General features: G+C 36.4%; 2 protein-coding genes across 3 annotated transcripts in view; one reads left to right on the forward strand and one right to left on the reverse strand.

The window, feature by feature from the left end:
- chrm4a (cholinergic receptor, muscarinic 4a) lies at positions 1-15,652 on the forward strand. Its single transcript, XM_046840649.1, has 2 exons — positions 1-582; positions 10,931-15,652. Exons 1-2 carry the CDS (start codon positions 528-530, stop codon positions 12,412-12,414), a joined length of 1,539 nt encoding a protein of 512 aa, XP_046696605.1. The 5' UTR covers positions 1-527; the 3' UTR covers positions 12,415-15,652.
- mdka (midkine a) overlaps positions 15,332-20,066 on the reverse strand; it is a 15,198-nt gene continuing 10,463 nt past the window's right edge. For both annotated transcript variants that reach the window (XM_046840651.1, XM_046840650.1), the window contains exon 5: positions 15,332-15,918. In XM_046840651.1, coding sequence (XP_046696607.1) covers positions 15,890-15,918 — 29 coding nt within the window. In that variant the 3' untranslated portion in view covers positions 15,332-15,889. The remainder of the gene's footprint in view (positions 15,919-20,066) is intronic.

Consider the following 20,066-nt stretch of genomic DNA (forward strand, 5'->3'; position numbering starts at 1 on the left):
TGCACGCGCTCTAACCAAAAGCCGTTGTGTACAAAACAGCTGGATGGTTAAAAAAAGTGATAACATTATAAAAATCGCTCGATCGACCAGCTGCCATGAGATTTCTATTACATGTTAATGTACCAGTCGGTTTTGATTCGGAAAAGTGCTGTAGGTCTTCCTCTAGTTCTGTTCTCTGCGTGCTGTACCCCGTGGGCCGCGCGGACCGACGGCTCCTGTGGTGATTGGTTGACTTTGGATGACATCACTCACTATCATCCGCGTTAAATTCGATGAAAAGACGCCGAGATCTCACCCAGCACCTGGTGAGCTTCAGAAACTCTATTCAGGGAAACGCAGCTCAGGTTCGGTAGCAGTCCGGCGGAAATGGCTGCTGTTCAGCACAGGGACTGGCGTGCTCAGAGCGCGTGACGGGGAACTCGAGGAGATCACTTTTATCAGAGATCAGAGGAAACTACGCAGTGAAAATCAACTGGATTTAGATTTTTACCTTTTGTTTCAAAATGCATCTATAAGAATCATGCAACATGAATGTAACTAACAGCACTGGAGCGGATGGACCCGCGCCCTGGAACTTCACCGGTGAGTACAAATGCTCGGACACCGCGCACCAGGGTGCCGTGTGTGTGTGTGTGTGTGTGTGTGTGTGTGTGTGTGTGTGTGATTTTAAGTTTATATATGTTACACTCTTAACAAAGCAAAATTATTGTTCTTATATGTAATTGTTTAATATTACAGTACTGCAGAGTTTCCGGCTCTTCTTGCTTCAGTGCCTTCAGATAATCAGCTTCTGGTGATTTAAACTATATAACGTCATATAGACACAGGGTTATGTTAATAAACATGCAATATTTTATATAAATTCAAAAGCGGAATATGAAACAAGTAACTATAAGAGTTTCGGTCTATTCTTCCACCTTGACCACAAAAAGCTCTTTATGATAATGTTGTGTTGACCCTCCCTACATCTAATTTTTAGTACTTATTAATACAGCTATATTCTGAGGAATTAAAAACATCACTTTGACCTTTCTAGAACTGCATGAAGTATTACAAGGAAAGCCATTTAGCTCTTAAAATAAGGGTAGATATTTCATATTAAGTATATTTTTATAGTTGTATTCACACATAAACCATTTCTAAACCTAAACAAAAATCTCTGAACCGTATGGTTAGTATTTAGTCTTATTCACGTCTGACTGTATGTGATTTCTTTTTGTAGTTTTTATTTATACAGGAATCATTTTATCTTTACATTTTTCTGTTATAAAAAGTGTATCTTCAGTATTTTCCATTTAGATATTAATCACTGTGCTTCTTGTACAGTAAATCTAAGAGCTCAGCTCCTTTCAGAAATTATAGCAAACCTCCGAACACTTGTTTTTCTGTTGGAGTGGACATGATTATTTCTCATTTTATCAATTATTGTAAATCACTGAAGAGATATTAGGGGAAGTTATTTCGTCTGTAATCAATCTGCTTTTCTTCTGTAATCTGTCTTTAACAGAGGTACAGTTACAGAGTTTACAGTGGATTCTTTCTTTCTTTCTTCCTTGCTTTCTTTCTTTCTGAAATGCTGTTGACAGATTAGAGCTTTAAACTAGGCTGAGTTCTGTTAGGGAGAGCGCTGGGAGTGGAGGATATGCAGAGAAATGGTTTTTGCTCTCATTGACTTGCAAAGCTTCAACATTTTTCACTGCCCTCCCTCTCTTTTTCGCTCTCTCTCTTTCTCTCTCTCGCTTTCTCTCTCTTACACACTCACACGCTAATCATCTGAATTTGTAACAGTCAAATCAGGGACGGCACCCGCATGCAGTAGACTGAGATTGAGTTTCTCTGTTTAAGGGGAATTAAAAACGTCTATTTTTACTGTCCAGTTTTAATGTTTTCTCTACACTTTGATATGCTACATGCTCTCTCGCTCTCTCGCTCTCTCTCTTTCTCTCGCTCTCTCTCTCTCTCTCTCTCTCTCTCTCTCTCTCTCTCTCGCTCTCTCGCTCTCTGTGTTTATCAGACTAGCCAAGGCAAACATGTGAACACAATTACACTCTTCTGTAATTTCAGCCATGTCTGACTGGACAGATCCCCCCCGGCATTGTGTTTTTTTTCTTCTTCTCTTTGTGATCACATCATTCCCTCTTTCTTTCAATATGTGATATTCAACCCAGTTTTACAGAGAGAAATCTGTGGCCACTGATTCCTTCCCCTGACAAACACATACATATACATACCACAGGCACGCTGCTATGCACTAGTCATGTGAGACTGACACACACACACACACACACACACACACACACACACACACACACACACACACACACACACAGAATCAACCTACAGTGGAAAGTAAAAGAGAAAATGAATATAAGTTGTACCTGATATGGTTGAGATCTAAATGGGTTTGGAGCTACTGAATCATTCTCCAATTCTCTAGCAGCCAAAACGATATAATCTGAATACAAATAAATATAAATCTGAGCATTGATCATGTCCAATCAAACACTCTGTCCAAAACAAACAAACAAACAGTCTAAGAACCATTGAACCACTCTGTATCATACTCCTTTAAATCATGCAAAACAGAGAGAGAAAGAGAGAGAGAGATAGAGAGAGAGAGATAGAGAGAGAGAGAGAGAGAGAGAGAGAGAGAGAGATAGAGAGAGAGATAGAAAGAAAGAGAGAGAGAGAGAGAGAGAGAGAGAGAGAGAGAGAGAGAGAGAGAGAGAGAGAGAGAGAGAGAGAGAGAGAGAGAGAGAGAGAGAGAGAGAGAGAGAAGATGCAGTCATGAGATCAACAGAAAAGTTTAAACTACTGTAGATATAATGATATATACAATAGTAGAAAAAGATAAAATAGTGAATACACTCTGTGCTTCTCAGTGTGTCTAAATAATTCCACCTCAGTGCCTCAGTAACATCCGAAGAAGAGTACATTCACTTCCAGATTGCTGTAACTGGAGGGTTGAAGGAGAGCCATGGGAGAGGAAACTCTAAAGCTGCTACAGATACAATGTGACCTTTAACCTTTAAATATGAACCCCATGAGCACTTCTTATATGGTATCTGAGGAATTTTGGGCATCCTGGACCTGAATGTGAAATGTAATGAAAATGTGATAATTTAGTTTAGATGTTAATCTGTTTTTGAAAAGTGGGACCTGATTATCACCAATGCACTGACCTTCATTGTCATTCATTATTCAGTCATACATTCATTTTTTATAATCTGGTTCATAATAAACTTTCATACACACACACACACACACACACACACACACACACACACACACACACACACAATTTTATTCATTCCAATATCATTAACCAAACTGCCTAATGGTTTTGTGGTTTTGTGGCCTGTAGTTACGTGTAGTATATAATAATGTAATAATCACATACACACATTTTTTCTGGGGTTTTTTTGTAATCAGCTGCTGCTGGCTTCATCCCAGTTCTCAAAAAATGGTAAAAGTGGTTGACAGCTTATATAACAGAGTGAGTCTAGCAGCACTATGAGACTCTGTGGAATCATCTAGTCACTTTTAGGAGAAAAGGTCTAGACCATATCACTAACAGCAATTGCTGTGATGTTGTTTTGCATTTAAGGACACTTATATGATACAGTAAGTATATGTGTTTATAGTGTCAGAATAAACCTGGATTTGTGACTAAATTACAGATGCTTCAATTCACAGTCTAACCATCATTATCAGAAAGCAGCAAAGTCGTCAGTCTAGGATAATTAACGTTATATAAAAAACATTAATTCCACACATCAAGTGTAGTGTGTAGCTTCAGGTACTGCAGAAGGGTAGCATGAGAATTAGCTCTAAAGAGTGAGTCAGCGTTTGTCTAAACGTGAAAATTTAGCTGCATTCCCATTCCACGGCTCAAAGCTATAAATCAGTGGATTGTTACTTATAAATATTCATATATTTGACTCTGGCCCTGTATCTATGAACCTCACCAGGGCAGGGCTGCTTGACTTAATATGATTAAAGATGACAAAAAATGTTATTAAGTAAGCTGGTAATAATCATCCACACAATCCTGGGCACAAAGCCATTCTTTTATTCACAGAACTCCACCAACGCTAACGCTACATGCTTTTGTCATTCTTCAACCCATTAATTCTCCAGTTTCTTTTTAGGTTTTCTCAATAATCAGAGGGAGCAATTAGAAGCCTTTGTACATTAAGCACACAATAGACGTTAAAACCTAGATACTCCTTTACTTGTCATTAATTCATTCTAACAAGGAGTGACTGCAGAGTCCTACTACAAGAGATTTCAGGGTATCCATGGTGATTTCATTATATAATGGCATAGTTTTATAATGCATTACAACTGAATGTGTCTTTATGTGTGATGGTACTGAGTGTGTGTTAATGATATGAAGGTGACTTGGTTTTAGATACTGTCAAAAATAAAGTCATGGTAGTGCAGGTGCAATTATACACCACATCAAGGAAATCAGAAGTGTTGAGCTGTTCTAGTGACCAATTCTTTAATTACTATTAAAATTATTATTCAAAAGCAATGGAATATAGTTAATAATATAAATATTTAAATTACTCTTAATGTCATGCAGGTTGTTAAAATGCTATTGATAACACGGATCAGAAAATATACAATGAGATCAGACTGATTTTAGCACAGATAAACAGCTGAGAAATCAATAAAACAGAGAAACTCTCTGTAAATCATCAGATTACTAACACAAGTTCATTGTTAAACAATTTCTTAAATAGTAATGATACTAGTTCCCCACTGAAAATAAATAATTCATTGTATACCATTCTATAAAATTTGAAAACAAATACATTCCTGTGCTGTTCATTAAGTAAAAAGCTGAACTTCACTGATTTTGATCATATTGACTCTCGCATTCAACCACTTTCTTTAAAGTGATTATGCTTTGGTCTCATTTTTTACTGGATTTGTTTTTGTGTGTAAAGTTGAGGCATGATGATGTTTGACATGAATATAAGATTTATAAGAATTTCCAACCAGTTCCAAACGGACGCCGCGATCCGGCCCTGCCTGTGATTTATTATTACAGAGTTGTCAGTGTGACTATCATGTTAAAAGATCACATGCCAGCACCGTGGGCTTAATTCTGATTTCCAAAATTCCTAATATTTGTATCTAAAGTGTAAAATTCTTATCAGGAAAGAATGAAAAAGGCGCTGTGACCCTTCATACAGAGGCAGTGTTCACCCACATCATATTTAAAGCCAAACAAAAGTTGCCATTACATACCTGCAGCCTGACATTCACTGAGGGGAAAATAACATTGTTATGTAACAGAAAAGTGTGTCATATGCTAATGAATGCATACTTCAGTTTGCAATAAACCGAAATTTATTCATATGAAGAATCTGCTTTTGGTTTATACAAAAGGCACGAGTGCAGCTCTTCGTCTCACTCTTTCAGGACTCACTTGTACTTGTCAGGGAAGAGCTCTGAAATACCTTCATGTCTATTTATTCACAATCGTATAATTATAAATGTAGTTTATAATTATACGATTGTGAATAAATAGACAATGTCAGTAAATCTGTACGGTACATGGTTCACATAAAGTGCATTAGAATGCATTAATCTAAAGATAAATAAAGTAAAACTAAATCTACTATTCTAATGTACAGGATGAGATATATATACATTATTCCCATTTACATCAAAAAATGTAAGCGATGAAATCGGAAATGTGTAAATGACAGGATTCCAATCAGAAGTCTTGGCTCACAGAAACAAGATCAATACAGTATCATGTTTTTCAGTCTGTTTTGTATGTTGATAATTAAGACACAGTAGAGCAGTGTGTAAGAGAAGAGAAGAGAAGAGAAGAAGAGAAGAGAAGAGAAGAGAAGAGAAGAGAAAAGAATGAGGATATAATAGATGCACTTATTGGTGGAGAAGGTGTGTGTGATCTCTCGAACACAAAAAAACAATACTTGTTCTTACAAAATCCACATTTCTTGAAAAGATCCAACACATTTCATATATTAAAATTTTCATTTCTCAATAACCCTGTTATAGTTCTCATTTAGTACAATGTACAGTTCATGAGTAACTTCTAAATGAGCCTCACTGAACTGATAAATTACTACAGAAAGTCTTCTGTGAACCAGTTGTGTGTGTTTCAGCTATAATCTGCAGACAAAAGACACACAGTATTTAAAAAAGTCCTGTAAAACTACTTTGTACAAAAACCCCAAAACACAGCAATAAAAAAATTATATTTTATTAGACCACTTTTCCCCTTTAATATTCAATAATGTTCAAGCAGTTGAACATGACGTGTTTCCCACAATGCCCTGGGAAAAACCCACAGGTAGAAATAAGAGCACCGTGAGCATGATCAAGTTCTAACTCTTAAACTTTATAGCTGCAATATGTAATTATTGATAGAGTATACTTTCCCCAAAATATATGCAAACTAGTAGTCTTCAGTAGTTAAACACCACAATGCTGAACAGGAAGATGACTGGTTATTTTTTTAAATGTAGCTCCATAAACAATAGCTAGAATGTGATTTAAGTAATTATCATCAAGGTAATTTATGACAACGTTACTAATTATTTCAGGGTAGATTGTGCCTTAATTAAATAAACTTGTGCCATTACTGTTCCTAATGTTATCTAATGTCCAGCCCTGAGCCTGGTCTACAGATCCTGCATTGATCTTAGTAATATTTTATTATTCACCCTTTGTATCTCTGGCTATGCCACTATGCACCACCACAAAACATCAATAAACTTGATCTTTATTTGTCCCACATGCTTCATATATGATCAGTTACTGTGATGTAAATGTTTATTGTTGCATCCACTGGAATCTCCACAGAGTCTGGATTGTTCATCTTTTATAAATCAGACAATGAAATATGAGCATTTGCTGTTAATTGGACGCATACAGCCTTGTGCTGCTGCTGAGGCACATTTCCTCCTGTCAGCAGATAATGACAAATGTCCTGATAAAATCCGAATAGGACGAGAGGAAAGACTGAGGCCATCTGTTAAACATTAAATGCTTACTGCTGAGGTATAATATTACAGACATTATCAGCATGCAGCAAAGAAGCACAGTGAACTCTCATTTGATAATTAAATATAATAAAAATTTACTGACACACCATTAAATAAATAAATTAGGGGTTAACGTGTTAACGCAAATCCATTTTATCGGCACTAATTTCATTAATGTGCGATTAATGCAGCGAGCATTTTTGCTTGACCATTTTTATTGATAATATAAAGAAATAAATATAAAAGTGGTGAAATTTAAAATACAACAAACATTTATTCACAATGTCTGTTCTTTACTCATATATAAATATTATATAATAAATATTAAACACCAACAAATACGCTTTAATCACTAAGCACTTGTTTTACTGACGCGCCTCTCACCAAAATCCTCCATGATGCAACACATCCGGATATTAAAACCGTCCGTGTGGAAACATAGCAAATGTTTCGTTTGGTGTCCTGATGATTTACATCATTAAAAACATCACAATTACTTTAAAACATTTATAAGCATATTTAGTCTTCATGCTCCATATTGAGTTTGGTTTCACTAATAATAAACATAAATTTGCATAAAGCATCAATATTTGTTCATGCGCATGTTGTTTTGAGTATTAAACACTTGAAAAGTATTAATTTAAGGTACATTTAGAACTGATACAAATGTTCGATTAAGTTGCGATTAATCACTAATTACCTCATGACAATCATGTGATTAGTCGCAATTAAATATTTTAATCAGTTGACAGCCCTAAGATAAATAAATCACACTTTTAAATAAGGCAGCAGAGTAATACGTGACACTTTTGATCTTTTGTGTGAAGGGGAATTAAATTGACCTGTGTTCATGTTTCTTTATTTTCTGTACCATCGGACCAGACGGGATAGACTTCTCTCTTTATACACATCAGTAGAGAAACTTTCGATACTTTGCAATTTTTGTGATAATGTCCTTTGATCCAGTTGTAAAGGCATCACATTTTGGTCCTTCTCAAAGTCACACAGATTCCTACACTTGCCAGTTTGTTACACTTCTAACACATCAATTGTCCTGTTGAATATCTGCTTAAGGCTCAAATCTCTTTTAGAGTGAAAAGATTCTTCTTTCTTGGATTGTCCTGTATCTGGTTCCTGCCCAGTCTCCCAGTCTCCGCTGATCTTTTTTCAGAGAAATCATTGGCTAAAGTGTCCCAACAGGATTTAATTACTGTTAATAACTGTGATAACTTTTCAAAATAGCCTTCACCACTCTTCGATCATAGCAAAGTTTTGTAAAGTGCCAATCTAAGCCGTGTGTCTCTCAAGCATCATCATAATTATCAGTAACCCATGTCTTCCTAATTGCTTTTGTGCCTCCCAGAAGTTCGGACTTGGTATACAAGCTCCTCTAGGCATAGTTTCTTTCATAAACAAACCAGTTTTAGCAGTAGTGATCATTCTTTATTGCAAATAATTTGGCTAGTAGCTGTAGTAGTGTAATAGAATAATAGATGACCAACTGTCATGTCATGCACAGTGTTTGTTTTGAGTAATTGTCTGTTTCATTGAAAGGGGTGTGTTTAATCAGAGATCTTATTCATTCTGTAAAAAAAAAACAGGCGTCATTATTATATTTCCTTTTGAACATCATGGAAAAATCTAAAATGGAACAACATGAGAAATTTGATAAATTTGATTTAAAAAAAGTTGATTGGAAAGGGAAAGACAAAGTGCAGAGAATTATAGGATGCTCAGCTAAAATGGTCTAAAAATGTTTTGAAAAGGCAACAAAAACACATGGAAAACAAAAAACAAGCAAATACTTCTAAAACAAATCGAAGGCAAAAATTCAGCCAATCATCACCCCCAGGAAGATCAAAGATGGTCTGAAAAAGCTCCAAACACAAAACTCTGTATTTTCTAACACATTTGGCACATTTATAACACATATGGTGACTTCACATAGTCTATTCTATCACACAGACTTTCTGTCATAAGCACCATCTAAACCCACAGGTTCTGTTCCAGAAGTTTGGATTTCAGATCCAGGTGCTTGACTGCTTTAAATATATTTTATCATTTAATCAATCAATCAATTAATAACTTAATCAGTCAATCAATTATTCAATAAGCCAATCAATCAATCAGTCAATCAATCAATCAATCTGTTATCAACATATTAAAGTAAAGTCAGTTGACTTCTGTACAGCCTCTTCAGACATAGCGACTGACTCTGTAATCCAGAATATGTTGACGTAAGAAACACAAAACTACTTAAATTTAGTTCTGTCCTCTGGGAGCATTTGCAGCATAATAACTCATACAAGTGTTTAAGATCAATCCACCTTTCGTTTACATTCAGGCAAGTGGAAAGTCAGCTTGTGAATCACAGCACTGCAGAGTTATAGCTGCTAAAGGGCAATCAGTGTCTTGTTCCTTTGTCTGTTAATAATGTGGAAGAGAAGGCCTTCTGGGAGGGAAAATTAACTTACTTACATTCATGAAGCTCTTAAATTAATGCCTTAATCATGTAAATACCAAAGACCCAGTGATCTGAAAATACAGCAAGATAAAAGAGGGAAAAGAGGGATGTGGGAGTCAGAGAGGTTTCAAAAGGAATAGGATATAGAATGTCAACCCCTACTGAGAGAGGGATGATTCTGCTTCATAGTAATAGGTAGAGAAATAAGGAGGTAAATGTTTATGTAGTGTTTTACATGTAGTTCTTTGTTTAAAATGTAGCTTTATTCCACTTGAGCACTTGTTGAAGTGCTGCCTGCTCTCTCTTTACTAATTCTTATCATTGTGTACTTTACTTTGTTGTTCGTTCTATTTATGATATTAGAATTTAGTAGTATTAGTAGAAGTTAAATTATTTAAATCAGCAAAAGCCAAACATTAATGTCACCACTAGAGGGAGACCTACAGTACCAGTCAGTAGTTTGGACACAGCTTCTTCTTCAGTGGTTTTTCTTTATTTGTATTATTTTCAGAATTGTACATTAATACTGAAGAATGAAACTATGAAAGAACACATATGGAATCATGTAGTAAAAAAACATTTTTAAAGAACCCAGGATATGATATATATTTTGAATTATTCATAGTTGCCAGATTTTTGCTTTGATGACAGTTTTGCACACTCCTGGCATTATCTCAGTCAGCCTCACGAGGAAATCACCTGGAATGGTTTTTCAACAACTTTGAAGGAAAAGCAGCTAAGGAGCACTAAACACCTGGGAACTCCTCAATCTTTGGTCCAACTAATCACAAACCTGGATGCAGCACTCCATCACTGTCCTTCTAGAATGAATAGCTATTATAGAACCCAGAGTTCACACTCTATACATCTAACAAAGACACGGAACTTAGACCAAACCAAGACTCATCAGACCAAAGGACAGTTTTCCACTGATCTAATGTCCTTTCCTTGTGTTGTTTTGGCCCAAGCAAGTCTCTTCTGATATTCTTCATCCAAACTAATGGTTTCTTTGCTGTATTTCAACTATGAAGGCCTGACTCAAACAGACTCCTCTGTATTCATAATAAAATAAAGAAAAAACACTGAAGGAGAAGCTGTGTCCAAACCTTTGAGTGGTACAGTATTTGGGAGAGTACAAATACTTAACATTCAGAAAAATTGTCCTAATATGTTAAAAAAAAAAGGATTGAAATTAGATTAAAATACAACACATGGGAATAGAAACAGTAGATTTATATTCTGAAGTTAAGGAAGTAGCTGTCATACTCTGTATTAGAAAGATGCTGGGCTCTACTGCAACACTGCACAGTAACTCCAAATATTACAAAATAATAATCTGATCTTTTTGCTTTTCTCTCTCTCTGTGTGTGTGTGTGTGTGTGTGTGTGTGTGTGTGTGTGTGTGTGTGTGTGTGTGTGTGTGTGTGTTTTAGGTTCACTTAGTAATTTGTCAAGCAATGATAATCTCAGCTGTGGCAGAAGCAGCACCAGTGGTTCCTGTCCAGCTGCTGAAGTCACTGGGAGCCCATACAAGACAGTGGAGATGGTCTTCATTGCCTTGGTTACCGGATCCATCAGCTTTGTAACTGTGGTGGGTAACATCCTGGTAATGTTGTCAATCAAAGTTAACCGACACCTCCAGACCATCAACAATTACTTTCTGTTCAGCTTGGCATGTGCAGATCTGATCATTGGTGTGTTCTCCATGAATCTGTACACTGTGTATATCCTGAAGGGTTACTGGCCTCTTGGCCCTGTGGTGTGTGACCTTTGGTTGGCTCTGGACTATGTCGTCAGCAATGCCTCTGTTATGAATCTGCTAATCATCAGCTTTGATCGCTATTTTTGTGTAACCAAACCGTTAAGTTACCCAACACGTCGCACAACCAAGATGGCTGGTCTGATGATTGCTTCAGCCTGGATCCTTTCCTTTATCCTGTGGGCTCCTGCTATTCTCTTCTGGCAGTTTATTGTAGGGGAACGCACTGTGGAACCAGGAGCATGCTATATCCAGTTTCTCTCTAACCCTGTGGTCACATTTGGCACAGCAATTGCTGCATTCTATCTTCCAGTGGTCATAATGACAGTGCTGTACATTCACATCTCCTTAGCTAGCCGCAGCCGTGTATCCAAGCAAAAGCCAGAAGCTAAGAAGGAGAAGAAAGGCTTGAGGTCTGCTGGATTGCTGAAGAGCCACATATTAAGGCAGAACAACAATAATCAGTCTCCTCCAAAGCCCAGTCTGGACACAGTCAGCACAGCTGAAACCATGAAAAATGGACAGCTAGATGAGTCCATTGTCCCCACTAAAGCTGAAGGCAATATGCAGCATGAGGAGAAGGAGAGCTCAAATGATTCCAGCACAGCCAGCATTGCACCCAAAGAACTCAAGGAAAAGCCCAACAATGAAGGCTCCTCACAAAAAGGCCTGGCATCTGCTCCTGCTCCTATTCCCAAACTCAACCCTGGCTCTAAATGGTCCAAGATCAAGATTGTCACCAAGCAGGCAGGAGATGAGTGCATCACTGCAATCGAAATAATTCCTCCAGAAAGTGGCACAGAGGGCCGTTCTATCCCAATCAACAGGCCACGCACAGTAGTTCGCAAGTTTGCCAGTATTGCCCGCAGCCAGGTGAAAAGGAAAAGACAGATGGCAGCACGTGAGAAGAAAGTGACAAAGACAATCTTTGCTATCCTTCTGGCCTTCATCATTACATGGACACCATATAATGTGATGGTCCTTATCAGCACATTCTGTCAGTCCTGTGTGCCAGACACGGTCTGGGCTATTGGCTACTGGCTTTGTTATGTCAACAGTACCATCAACCCAGCCTGTTATGCTCTGTGCAATGCTACTTTTAAAAAGACCTTCAAGAACCTTCTCATGTGCCAGTACAAAAACATTGGAACCAGGTGAACTGGATCTACTCTAATGGATTCTAATGAATAATTGGGTTGTTCTCAGTGTTCCAGCCCAATGTCTTTGATGCACTGGAATCTGGAATGTATCATGTAGTGTCTTGTATGAGGCTTTGATGCTTGGTGCACTGTGTGGATTCATTTCAGAAAAAAACAAGCCTGCAGTCTGTACACTTAGAACGTCAGATCAGGGGATTTAATCAGCTGCTGAAAAATATAATTGTATATAATGTTACTCTGCTCATCGGCACTGCCAAGTTCATCACCGAATAACACATTTCACGTGAATTAATTGACTGAAAAATATAATGTTCTTTGGTGTGGAAAGTTAACCCATAACAAGCACATTAAGAAATCAAACTTTATTGAGTAAACAAACAGAACAATAATATTCCTTTTCTTAAACGTGTTAATAGTGTTAAACGTGTCCATTCATGCTGAATACTGAGATGTGTGTATTTCGTGTTTGGCAAAAATAATGTAACGCTGAGGAATGCTTCTCCATTTGTGGTACTCAAGATAAAATCTCTACCTGTTGTAGTAAAGAACATTCCATGTACACACAGGCACAAGTGTATAAAGCAAATCGATGGTGTTTTTAACTAGGTGAGGGTGTATAAAATTATATAAGCTCAATATATGCTCCTACAAAGTCGTTTTTTTCTTCTTTCATTTTATATGTACTATAGGTGTTTGTACTCTGGTATTTAATTAGTGGGTTACATGTACTTTTAGAAAAAACACAGTATTAGTGTCTAAAATCAAATGTTTCTTATATATTATCATGTTCATAGATGTCAGGGGAATATTTACTGTATGACAGGAAGTAGAAGGGTGCAGTTAATATCTATGGAAAGCTTCTCCTGCCCCTGAAGGACACATCCAGAGTTATTATGCATTTAAAAAACATCAAAATTATATATTTTCCATATTTCTTTTGAACACAGCGGTGATCTGCAATCTAATACCAACACTAATTTAACATTGTTTTTTCTGGACATATTTTCAATTAATAAAGATTAAAACTAAATTTAAAACTGTTAACCTGCTGGTGCTCATGATTTAACAACATCAGCTAGTGTCGCCACGCTTCGATGGGGACATTTCCTTGTTTCATATTTGTTTCATCCTAGCAATATTTTCTTTATTAATTTAAGCTGTTAGAACTCTTTGAAAATGTCATTTAGATCAATAAGCAGCTGTAGGAGTCTGAGTTGAGACTGAATAAAGAAGCTTTGGTTATGGGACAAATCAGAAAATGTCTGCTATTTGAGACATTACCACATCCACATCAGCATCGAATTCACCCTTTTACATCGACAATCACTAGAACAAGCTGATTTTGGTGCCTTAATATTACAGACATTAACTGCCACTCATATTAATTCACAATCTAGTGCTCACTATCGAGTCGCTAGATCACAGCTTTATGCCACTTGTAATATAGTAATTAATAAACTACAGGACACACACTTACTTATTGTTTTCCAATGTTTCAATGTTTTAGCTCGAAAAAGAGAAGCTGTCATTTGGCCGACTCTCTCTGGAGTATGATGCAGTTTCAGACGTGATGTTCCAGGGCAGTGTGTATCCTCGCGATTGAGATTCCTGGCGCCTCTCGCCAATGATTTATTTGCTGTTATTTATCTCTCCAGTTTGTTGAGGTCATTAATGGCTCACTGACATGCAAATGGAACTGTGTGGTCTCCATAATGCTGTGAGAGCTTTGTCATTTTCTTTTTTTTTTGTTAATGGTCTGCATTGAAATCTGTGTTATTCTCCAAAGCGATATAACGGAGCAGTGTGCAATAAAACACAAGACTTTCTCTGATTTCACTGATGTTTAAATATTTGTGTGCGATCTTTGGTACACAGATGATTCAATTTAATTGATTTACTGATAAATAAATCTGATCAAATGTTCTTATATTGTTCCATTTGTTTCCTCACATGCACGTGTCTAATCATATCCTATGGAGATATCAAAAATGAATTTTATTTTGCAATAAAACAGCACTGTATGGAATTATTTGTTCAGCACTTGATGTACAACAATGATGTATATACACATAAACTCTCCTGTACTGAAATTCCAAAAAGTAAAATATAATTTATGTGGCTAATTGAAACGCACTTCAGTGCTGATGTGAATGAAGGATGTTTTCTTGCTTGATTATTTGAAATAATAATAGAAATGACCCATAAGTGACTCTAGCGTGTGTACGCATGTTTTTGTGTGTGTATTTTAATGCATAAATCTAATAAAGACATACAGTTATAGGAAACGGGTATTTATCCTGATACAGAGCTCTGGATCATGAAAATGTTCATCACATTATCATTATTTAATGCATATTTAAAATCCAAATAAACATACATTTAAACTAAAGGCTAAAGGATTTTCAATACATGATTTGATTTGATTCTTCTGTATTAATAAATGTTTAATATCAGAGATTAGTTTCATTTCTTGATTGGAGTTTGCTTTTGTTAGTATTCTAATCGTGTCATACTTTCATTTAGAGAACAGTCTGACTTCTTCATGTAGCACGGAACATGGAACGCATGATGAACATCACTGTTGGCCAAGGGGAAGAATAGTGAGGAAAATGATATATTTAATTATGTATTTTAGATAATATTAAACAAATTATTATTTTGATGAAATGCTTTTGTTTCTAGACTGATAACTAAGTGTGTTTAATTTGAATAAAAATCATGTTGCCATGTGTAGAGATCACAATAGACTGTGTGTGTGTGTGTGTGTGTGTGTGTGTGTGTGTGTGTGTGTGTGTGTGTGCTTATTACACAATCAAACTTTTAGTGTAGACAACAGAAGAGCTGACCTCAGAGCAGACACCAGCAGGTAAACAGCAGTTACAGCATTCCGTTATAAGTTGACTCATAACTTCAACAACTTTTAAAATATTTTTTATTTGAAGTGATAATAATCCTACAAAAAGCAGTTTGACTTTCCAAAACACTACTCTCTTACACACCACTATTCAGGAAACTCTACTGTATCATCACAGAAAACTAATAAAAACGTATTTATATGACAAATCATTAAGAACACAGGTTGTCCGGGGTGTGTGTGTGTGTGTGTGTGTGTGTGTGTGTGTGTGTGTGTGTGTGTGTGTGTGTGTCAGAGAGAGCATGTGTGCAGTTCATGTATCAGATCTGAACTGTTTTGACAGAGAGTGTAATATTTCTACAAAAAGCAAAAGGACTGTTTCCTTTAAACATCAGCATTTCATTCTCTCTTGTGGAATAACAATGTTGTACAAAATCTGTCAATCACATGACAGTAGACACATTCCTCAACTGTAATACAGCATGAAGAAAAAAAATGTGACTAATGTTTGACATAAAACCAAAAAAAGAGGGAGAAAAAGAAAGAAAACTGAAATATTAAAAGGCTGGGGTTTGGAGGGCTGGTCTTCATACTTCCACTGATGGATGTTTTCTTTCTTCTAGTTTCCTTTTCCCTTTCCTTTCTTTCCTGGGCGGAGAAAAAAAGACACACATGCAGTTTTCAATGAAAGTTAACCTCTGAAAAATCCCAAACACAGTTAGTACATTAGATTTAGTGTTCAGAATTGTGGAGCAATATCAGGCTTTATTATATCTAGTTTTAGTCATTGTTCATATTAGTTCACACACACTCTCTGAGGTAAAGTTTGGTGTTCCTCAAGGATCTGTTTTAGGCCCACTGCTTTTCTCTTTATATCTGCTGCCTCTGGATGAAATTATACATAAACATGGTATTCGCTTCCATTGCTATGCTGATGATACACAGCTGTATATTTCAGCGAAGCCAGATGAGAGAGATCAGCTTAACAATGTTGAGAAGTGTGTAAAGGACATTAGACAGTGGATGCTTAATAACTTCTTCTGCTCAACTCAGATAAGATGGAAGTACTTTTACTAGGACCACATGCAGCTAGAAGTAAACTCTGGGGTTAGGGTTAGGGTTCCGTAGCATCTCTGGATGGTGTTTCTGTCTCAGTGTGTACAGCAGTCAAAGACCTCAGTGTTATTATTTGAGTCTCACGTGAATAATATCACCAGGATCTCCTTCTTTCACCTTAGAAATATTGCTAAAATTAGAAATATGATGTCGTTACAGGATGCAGAAAAACTAGTAGATGCTTTTGTAACATCTAGATTAGACTACTGTAACGCTTTACTGTCTGGGTGTTGGAGTAAGTGCAGAAATAAGCTTCAGTTAGTTCAGAATGCAGCAGCAAGAGTCCTCACTAGATCTAGAAAATATGATCACATCAGCCCTGATTTAATCTTCTACACTGCTCCCAATTACATCTCACACTGATTATAAAATACTACTACTGACGTATAAAGCACTTAACGGTCTCACACCGCAGTATCTGAGTGAACTTCTGTACCAGTATGATCCTCCACGCCTACTTAGATCAAAAGGTGCAGGCTATTTGTTGGTACCTCAAATAATGAAGACTACAGCAGGGGGCAGATGTTTCTCTTATAAACCCCACAGTTATAGAACAACCTTCCAATCAGTGTTCGGGACTCAGACACAGTCTCAGTGATCAAGTCGAGGCTGAACACATATTTATTTAGTGGAGTGTTTAGTCCGTAGGTGTTTGTGAGGTAAAGGAGCAGATCTGGAGGGATCGTGGATATGGAGTGTTTGGTGAACAGGGATATTTGTATTCTGTCGTCTCCTCACTCTCACACGTTCACTCAGGTTTGTTGATGGTGGTGTGGTGGGTCGTCTCTTATCCCAGAGATCCTCATGTCTGTGTTTTCTTCTGCTTCTCCCTTTTAGTTCTGCTGCCAGAGTGAATCTTACCAGAGTCCAAACTGCACAGTGACATTAACTTTCATACAACAATAAGGAGACTTAATAATCCATATCCTTCTCTTCCTGTCACCCTCTCTCTCTCTCTCTCTCTCTCTCTCTCTCTCTCTCTCGAGTAAACATGCTCCTGAGATTCCAGTGACCACTGTTCCTGCCCCTCTTTCCTCTTAGGATCTGCCCACTTTGTCCTGTTCTCCAACACCACCCCATTGCTGCTTGCAGTAGATGCACGTATCAGATTCAAAACGCTGATGTTTGCCTACAAGGCCAAAAATGGACCAGCATTATCTTACCTCAGAACCTCATCACTCCTCACATTGCACCATGCTGTCTGAGATCCTCCAGCACTGCTTGACTGGTACCACCTATTCTTAGAGTGAGAGGTAAGTATACTTCAAGGCTCTTGAAGACCTACCACTTCCTGAAACTACGTTTGCCGAGAAGAAAACACTAATTCGGATTTGTTAGAAAACACTAACAAATCGAAAAACAAAATAACAAATCCAAAAACCAGACGCCTGTCATTCAAAATATACAGGAAGTATGAAATTTTATAGCTTTGTTTCTTGTACATGTGTAAATTTCTCCGTTTACTTTAAACTATTTAAATTTTGATTAGTGCACCTTTAAAAATAAGAAAATATCAGAAGTAAACATTGGCAAGGAGAAACTGGAATTAATTCAAAGCTACTTTGTGGAAGGACATTCATATGCAGTGATGTTGGAGATACTGCAGTATATCATCACATAAAGATTAGTTTGTACACATATGTTCCAAATTTCTCCTGCTGCAGACTGTTGGACTTCAGACGCTTTATGGTCTGATATCCATAACTGGATTTACCCAAAGGTTCCCCATCTAAGAAATTTCACTGTGAAGGACATTATCTTTGGGCTTGTAATAAACAATAACAGAGACTACTTTCTTAATAATATACTTCAGATGGGGAAATTTTATATACACAAAACGAAATACTTGAATGTGAAACCAACATTTTTTGCATTTTATAATGAGTTTATTTCTTTCACAAAAGCCCCATAAAGTGATTAAAAAAAAATTTAATGAATCTTTTGTCCTTTATAGAAAAATACGATTTAAAGAATAAACCATAGCCCTGTCAATTTTTATCCTTTTTTTAAATTTTATTATTATTATTATTATTATTATTATTATTATTATTATTATTATACATTTTATTTATTTATGTATTTTTTCCTTCTTTCCCCTAAATATGTGTGTGTATATATTTGTATTTTCATGCACATGTTCTGTGTATATAATTTGTACTTGTTATTGCCACGTTGTTTGTATATGGCTAATTGCTTAATAAAAGCATAAATAAAAAAACTAAAAAAAAAAAAAAAGACTGTTGTTCTTCCTGTATATCTTGAATGACAGGTGTCTTATATTCAGTAAGTTTCCATTCACACACTATACCTACTTTTCCGGTTTGTCTGAATTGTTGTTGTGTTTTCGGATTTGTTATTGTTTTTTCATTTGTTTTCTGATTTGTTAATGTGTTTTGCACTTCTCGACCACTATATGAAACACTTAAATTAGCACTTTCCAAGTTCGCTTTGTAAAAATCAATAGTTAGATTTATCTTAAGTTGTAATCTTGCATATTAGTGTAGATTTATTCATTGACTCAAAGCACTTTTGTATGTTGCTCTGAACACAGACGTCTGCTAAATGCCACAAATGTAAATGTAAATCTGTTGGAAAGATTTTTTTTATCTTCAGCTGTTTTACAGAGGACTGCAGGTTGTCTGCCAAAAGAGTTTTGGAACTAACCCTGGTAAAAACTTGGTCTCAGAATGTAACATGCTTTGGCACATCTTATAAATCTTTTTTTGAGCAAGTTTTTCCATGAGAAAGGAATACATCTTGCCACCTTTCCCTATCAGCTAGACATGTGAAGAGACAAGAGAGATTACAGGAAGTGAGCAGTATTTGTTAGAATAACCTGCAGTTTTCTAAAAGACTTATTCTTTTCCTTCTGTGAATCTGAAAAAGACCAGGTCCTGTTTGTCACTTTGGAAGTCATTTTCTGCATTTGTTGATGTCTTCCTAGTGTTCTGAATTCTTTTGCACCCTTTTTGTTAACTTTCTACAAGAAGATCTCGTACATGAGCTTGTTCTTTTCGGAAGAAACTAAGAAGATCCTATAGAAATGGTTGATCATATTGGTTTGAGCAGAATCCCTTTTTTAGTGTACTAATTTTAGTATTTAGTAATAATTACTTTTGAACATGAGTTAGAATGGCATTGGTTAATTTTAGGAAGTCACAAAGTTCATAAGAAAAGGGTTTTTATTGCTGTATTTTCCTCTAAAATATCCCTAAATATTTATTTGCACATCAATGTTGTAGGTTATAGATCACATTTAAGATGAATTGAGTGATGTGGTTTATCTGAATACAATTTTGGATTTACTGCATATTACAAAACGTACAAGTTAACATTCCAATGAAAGCCAAAGTTTTTGCATATTATGTCATGCCTGAAAGCTACAAAATATTTTTAAGCAGCAAATCTGGAACGAAATTAGCTCCAGGTCTGTAGAGCGATTCCCTCTCCACTCCAGCTTCTCTGGCTCATGTTCGATTCAGCATCCTACTCATACACCCACTGAAGGCCTTGAGATCTCACCAAGACAAAAGCTTACGATGCTTGTGCATAAAACCTACACCATGGTCCAAACAAACACTAACAGACTGAATGACATCTGGCCCCAGCATTTGTCTTTTTTTTTTTGGTGAAGGGTATATAAACTCTTGCTTCTTCTGTTTTTTACTAGATAGCTGAAA

Source organism: Silurus meridionalis, chromosome 26 (assembly GCF_014805685.1).
Source record: "Silurus meridionalis isolate SWU-2019-XX chromosome 26, ASM1480568v1, whole genome shotgun sequence".
In the NCBI taxonomy this organism is placed as follows: Eukaryota; Metazoa; Chordata; class Actinopteri; order Siluriformes; family Siluridae; genus Silurus; species Silurus meridionalis.